General features: G+C 37.1%; 1 protein-coding gene across 4 annotated transcripts in view; it reads left to right on the top strand.

Annotated features, from left to right (window-relative positions):
• Positions 1-3: 3 nt before the first annotated feature.
• Positions 4-6,783, top strand: part of ldhd (lactate dehydrogenase D) — a 50,042-nt gene continuing 43,262 nt past the window's right edge. For all 4 annotated transcript variants that reach the window (XR_009063206.1, XM_057836337.1, XM_057836340.1 and 1 more), the window contains exons 1-2: positions 4-121; positions 4,619-4,731. Coding sequence is in view for 3 of the 4 variants with exons in the window: in XM_057836337.1 (XP_057692320.1) it covers positions 53-121; positions 4,619-4,731 (182 nt within the window). In the remaining variant the exon portion in view is untranslated. The remainder of the gene's footprint in view (positions 122-4,618; positions 4,732-6,783) is intronic.

The raw sequence follows: 6,783 nt of genomic DNA, 5'->3' as shown, positions 1-6,783 counted from the left end.
AATGATTAGCATGCATACGTTGATGTGAACGGGACGACAACGGTGGCAAGCCATGTCTCTTCTTCTTGCAGCAAGTCAACGACTTTGTTGTTACTGTCACAGCGTTAAAACAACTTTCAGAGTAAGTTAATTTTCTTACAGTTCTCAACACAGAAATGTTTATATACCGATGTCAATATATTGTCAATATAATTGACAATATATCAATATAATCTCATTTCGTTTGTGGCGTTGTGCAGGAAACAATTTTTAATTCGCAGAATGTATCGGTTTGGCTCTGTTGTTAGTATTATTTTTACTATATTTATTATACTGTAGCCACAACCTAAGATATAAATATACGGTAAAGGTCAAGGAGTATTGGGTAATGACAACGGCGAGTTATTGTGCTTTAGCCTGTACAGGTGCTTCAGCCCAATAAGGATAAAGATCTGTGTTACGGTAATAACATTCAATGTATATATTTAAGGAATAAAACATCACTTGTCCCCACCCCCCCTCAGTTGTATTACACAGTTAATGTTGGTCGCTGTGTCGATACTTGTAGAGAGAATTATTTTTAGAGATAAATTAAGTGAAAAGTTTGAGAATCACTGGACTCAAGCATTCGAAGTTATTTCTTGTGATTGTTTTAATGTTCATTGCCTTAACTCTCCTGTTATATTACGGGTTTTGATGTTTGAAGATCATAGAAATGTATATATTCCTTCTACTTGCCTTTAATTTGTGCATTCAACATACTGTATACTACCAGAAGAAAAAAATCACATCACTGGGAAAAACGGAAGGCTAAAGTCTACAAGCTTTGGCATTGTGTGCAGAGGACCACAGATCTGGAATGAACTTGACTAAACACTTAAAATGTCACACTCCATCTCAATTTTTAAGAACCCCCCCCCCCCTGAAAACTCACCTTCTTGCATTGTATGCTTAATATGCTGAGTCTTTGAATAACATTACTAAGGTATCACATTTCAAATCCGATGTAATCAGAATGTTGAAATTGTCCATAGTTAATTGTATGTATGTGTACGGGTGTGTGTACAGTATGTGTGTGCTGTTCAACTGGGCCCCTACTAAAAGCATTAAATAGCTTATTCGGAGTGTCCCTTTCATGCATCTTATCAGATGAACTGTTTGTATATACGTATGACCATGTTCTTGTGTGTACCATGATATGATGTATGAATAAATTGAAACTGAAACATATACCATTTGAAACAAAATCAAACATGAACAAAGGTAGTAAGTCTTTAAACCAAATAGCCAGCCAGTCAGGTGAAGTAGGTAGGCAGCCAGGCTCAGGGTGATGTGTTGTCATATTTCTCTCTTACTTACATAAATCAATGAACAGTGCAAAAATGTCAATAATAACAATATGCAAGGTGGCAATCACCTTCTCTAAACATACACAAATACGCACCCCAGTGAAGGTAACAAACAGAATGATCTTTACAAAAGACGTCAGGTCAAACACATTAATATGCCAATAAACAATGTGCATATACTAGTAGATTCAGTTTTCAAATGTAGACCTATGCAGTTTGCCAAAAATATATTATTGTATTAAAACAAAAAGAACATGGCATGCTTATAGGTACTGTTATCTTGTAGCAGCAATTTTGACAGGAAAACAAGACAGAGGGACGGGGACACGCACAAATTGAGACTGACAGACACAAACACACGCATATACAGTACTTTCATACTTGTGGTATAGTGCAATACACAGTACACTCAGCCAGACGTAGAAGCTATATTACTTTCTGTCGTTGTGTTGTAAAATAAAGTATGCAGACGAAGTGAATGAGGAAGTGTTGCACGTTTCAAGGCTGCATGTTTTATTTGATAATCCACTGCAATCCTTCTACATGTACAAAAATACTTTAAGTACATCATGAGATAATACACTTGCTCATGGCGTTATGCAATTTGTGTCCAAAGTTGACTGGGCAAAAGTAGCAGAATCGCCGATAGCCATGGCTTTCGTTGTTTTGTCTCGTGAGAGGAAGCGAAAATGTAGAGAAAACTACAGCAGCAGTAGATAAACTAAAATGGTGCGGTTTTGAAAATCGGACGTACCGATTTGAAAGTTTTTAACATCGTATCCACCAGAAAAGTCTTTTTCAGTTGAAAATCGATTAATCAAACAGCCTTAATCTCACATGTTTGCAACCACCCCCTGCATGTATTACATTGATACTGTATTACATTGATACTGTTCGGGGTCTGTTTGATCCAACAATGAAATTAGAGTTCAAATAAGAGGGAATAAAAGCAAAGAATCGGGACACAAGGGCTGTGCTCGACATGGCTCAGGGTCTCAAGGGGTACAACATTCCCTGTGACAATAAGCACGGGTTTCAAACTTGAGGCCTGAGGCCTGCCAGATCATTTTAAGTGGCCTGCGAAAGCAAATGTACATTGACCACTAGAGGTGTGCAAAATTTCCGATTCTTAGATTATTCGCGATTCGGCCGTGGAAGATTCGAGAACGATTCACAAACATCCAAATTCCGATTATTGAAATATGCCAAGTAAAGCAGAAGTACGACACACTCAGCGCGCCGCGCGGTCTTCGGTACGCAATTAGGGACGGAGCGAGAGTAGCTAAACATCATGTTTCTCATTACCCGGCCCCTCGGGTAACGCCAATGCTCAACTCACGGCTCTAGCTCAACTCATGCCACGAGATAAAAAAAAAAACAACAACATACCTGACTGCTGCCGAAAAGCTGCTACAAGCCACATTATGTTACGGTAGATATCATTTATATAGGACTAGCTGCATTATAGCTTCGGTATCGTTACCAGCACATCTACAAAAAACTAGATGCGGGCGTTAGTAACGGCCGCCATCTTAAAGCAGTACACTTCCCTGCAAGGCTGTTGTTGCGAACCTTCCAAGCGAACCTAATTAACTTTTTATCTAAAATACTCCTAAATCGGTAAAATATTGACTTGAATCTATCTTTAAAATAGTTTTAAAACTTTTACATGTTGAAAGTAGACAAAAGAGAAATTATGGAATAACAGGAGCAATTTTAACAACTTTAACGGTTGATTCACAACATTAAATTAATTGAAAGTAGTTTAAAGCTGCTGATATAGAATGGGGACTGGAGTTTTTTATTTACTGTTATTTTTGTATATTTGTTTACTGCTATATGTTAACTTGATACTGAAATAGTAGTTTGGTTTAGCCTGAGAGGATTTTTGAACAATTTTGGAACTAATGTACAAAACAAATTAAAAAAAAAAAAAAAAAAAAAAAGGAGTGGGGTGCATCAATAATCGTTTTATAATCAAAGTGGAGCCTCTGAATCGTAATCGTAATCGAATCGTTAGGTGCCCAAAGATTCCCAGCTCTATTGACCACGTTTTTTGCTCAAATACCAAAATTGAAGATTGTCACTGTTAATAAGTCAAAAAGTTGCAGTCTCCCTTTTCCTTGCCTCTGATTTCAAAACCAGCTTTCATTCAATTTGTCATGTGTTTGTAATTTGGGGCATTCCTACACTTATATAGGTTCTAGGGGTATAACGGTACACACAAGTCACGGTTTGGAACTCACTTCGGCACGGGGGTAACAGTCTGGTACAACGGGACAAAAAGGCTTTTTTAAATCGCAGCATTTGAAAGTTTGTTCTACTGGCGAAAACTAGAAATCAGCTCTTACTAAAGTGCAAAATAAATAGAAGAAAACATCAAACTTGTGAAGTGTTTCATTATTCTACATTCATTAATTCACAGTTTATGTACAATAATAGACAAAACAACATTTTTTAGTAGGAATCGAATGAGGTAAAAGTTAAAAGTAGGGTAACACTCGCTAGCTTGTAACTTTTTATAAAAATAAGGTAATACCATTTTCAATGTTGGATTACACTTCAGTTAACTGCACATCATTACAAGTGAACATACACTCCCACATACTGTATTAGCTAAGCTAAAATGCCACCCCATTATTTCAGCCAAAGGGGGTAACATTTGCTATTAGTTGGTAGGGTGTCCTAACTTTTTCCTCAGTTAGAATATGCATTTTTGTTGCTATATTTGGTTAAATGAGTAAAACAATGTTAATTTTTGGTGTTTACCTGCAATTAAATCCCTTTCTTTTCCAGAGATAAAGAAAAACAAGCTCAGACATTGATATGTGAACGTTTCTTAATCAACAACTGTATATGTAATAGAGTGTCCTAATTTTTTCACATGACTGTATATCGTATATCATTTATCGTATTTTTTCTTATATTGTATTGTGTATTAGATATTAGTATTTACAATATGAACGCTTGCCATCAACACGCCCAATCTTGCAATGGCCAATCAGAGCGTTGAGTTTATATATATTTGAATTTGAATCAGGCAGCCTCATATTGAGAATCCGGATGTTTGCAGAGGCAAGCAAAAACTGACTAAAATAGTTTGAAAAAGGATATTCTGGTCATTTTCCACACACTGTCTTGCAAATGTGATAAAATGAGATCAACTGTATAGTTTAAAAAAAAAAAAAAATGTTCTTCCCAGTAAGCACGGCTTAAAGACGCGGGTCGTGTGATGGTTTTGATTAAATACAAAACATCATTTAATATGTGCCTTTTGTGTGTTTACACAGAGTGCTTCTCTGGAAAGTGCACTTTCTACATTCAGGTCAATATGCGGAGAAGATGGAGTGTCACTAGGAACTGCTGTCAGAGAGCAACATGGCAAAGATGAATCTGTGCACAGGTCACTTTTACGTTTGATCTATTTGTAGAATGGCGTTTGCTTAATTGACAGCAGGAAATAACAAATGAATAAACCTTTCCATATAATTTTTAAATGGCACAAAATACTAGGTAGGGCTGCAGCTATCGAATATTTTAGTAATCGACTGAAAATTCTATTGATTAATCGAGTAATCGGATAAAACATATATATTTTTAGGTGAAGAGCAATTACAAATATACATGAGAAAACAAGACATTTCATCTAATATTGAACCATTTTCAGTCAATCAATGCCTTTATTTTTGATGTACATTGTTGAAAACAGCCAACAATTGCATCTCAGATGTAAAAAATGTATGTACAGTGCCTTGCGAAAGTATTCGGCCCCCTTGAATCTTGCAACCTTTCGCCACATTTCAGGCTTCAAACATAAAGATATGAAATTAAATTTTTTTTGTCAAGAATCAACAACAAGTGGGACACAATCGTGAAGTGGAACAACATTTATTGGATAATTTAAACTTTTTTAACAAATAAAAAACTGAAAAGTGGGGCGTGCAATATTATTCGGCCCCTTTACTTTCAGTGCAGCAAACTCACTCCAGAAGTTCAGTGAGGATCTCTGAATGATCCAATATTGTCCTAAATGACCGATGATGATAAATAGAATCCACCTGTGTGTAATCAAGTCTCCGTATAAATGCACCTGCTCTATGATAGTCTCAGGGTTCCGTTTAAAGTGCAGAGAGCATTATGAAAACCAAGGAACACACCAGGCAGGTCCGAGATACTGTTGTGGAGAAGTTTAAAGCCGGATTTGGATACAAAAAGATTTCCCAAGCTTTAAACATCTCAAGGAGCACTGTGCAAGCCATCATATTGAAATGGAAGGAGCATCAGACCACTGCAAATCTACCAAGACCCGGCCGTCCTTCCAAACTTTCTTCTCAAACAAGGAGAAAACTGATCAGAGATGCAGCCAAGAGGCCCATGATCACTCTGGATGAACTGCAGAGATCTACAGCTGAGGTGGGAGAGTCTGTCCATAGGACAACAATCAGTCATACACTGCACAAATCTGGCCTTTATGGAAGACTGGCAAGAAGAAAGCCATTTCTCAAAGATATCCATAAAAAGTCTCGTTTAAAGTTTGCCACAAGCCACCTGGGAGACACACCAAACATGTGGAAGAAGGTGCTCTGGTCAGATGAAACCAAAATTGAACTTTTTGGCCACAATGCAAAACGATATGTTTGGCGTAAAAGCAACTCAGCTCATCACCCTGAACACACCATCCCCACTATCAAACACGGTGATGGCAGCATCATGGTTTGGGCCTGCTTTTCTTCAGCAGGGACAGGGAAGATGGTTAAAATTGACGCGAAGATGGATGCAGCCAAATACAGGAACATTCTGGAAGAAAACCTGTTGGTATCTGCACAAGACCTGAGACTGGGACGGAGATTTATCTTCCAACAGGACAATGATCCAAAACATAAAGCCAAATCTACAATGGAATGGTTCAAAAATAAACGTATCCAGGTGTTAGAATGGCCAAGTCAAAGTCCAGACCTGAATCCAATCGAGAATCTGTGGAAAGAGCTGAAGACTGCTGTTCACAAACACTTTCCATCCAACCTCACTGAGCTCGAGCTGTCTCTCTCTCTCTCTCTCTCTCTCTCTCTCTCTCTCTCTCTCTCTCTCTCTCTCTCTCTCTCTCTCTCATTTATATATATAAGTGGTGGGACTCGATTAAAATTTTTAATCGAGTTAATTACAGGGTCTGTAATTAATTAATCGAAATTAATCGCATTCTAATTGAAAACCATATATTGACAAAACAAATCGTGTTCTCAATAAAAAAAGCCTTTTTGAGCTTAACAACAAATTTATTACTGTTAATATGTAATGTCATCAGCATACAATTGGTCAAAGTGCTCATACAGCTATTCAGGTTTAAAGTGTTTCAGGCACCCGGATTATTTATGTTCTTTGAAAACATTTTTCTTTAGATAGTTACTGTTTTTTAACTGTAAACATAACTACTTTTCAGTAGTTACAAGATAAAACT

This window comes from Corythoichthys intestinalis, chromosome 5 (genome assembly GCF_030265065.1).
Source record: "Corythoichthys intestinalis isolate RoL2023-P3 chromosome 5, ASM3026506v1, whole genome shotgun sequence".
Classification (NCBI taxonomy): domain Eukaryota; kingdom Metazoa; phylum Chordata; class Actinopteri; order Syngnathiformes; family Syngnathidae; genus Corythoichthys; species Corythoichthys intestinalis.
This window is presented reverse-complemented; position numbering and strand designations above follow the sequence as displayed.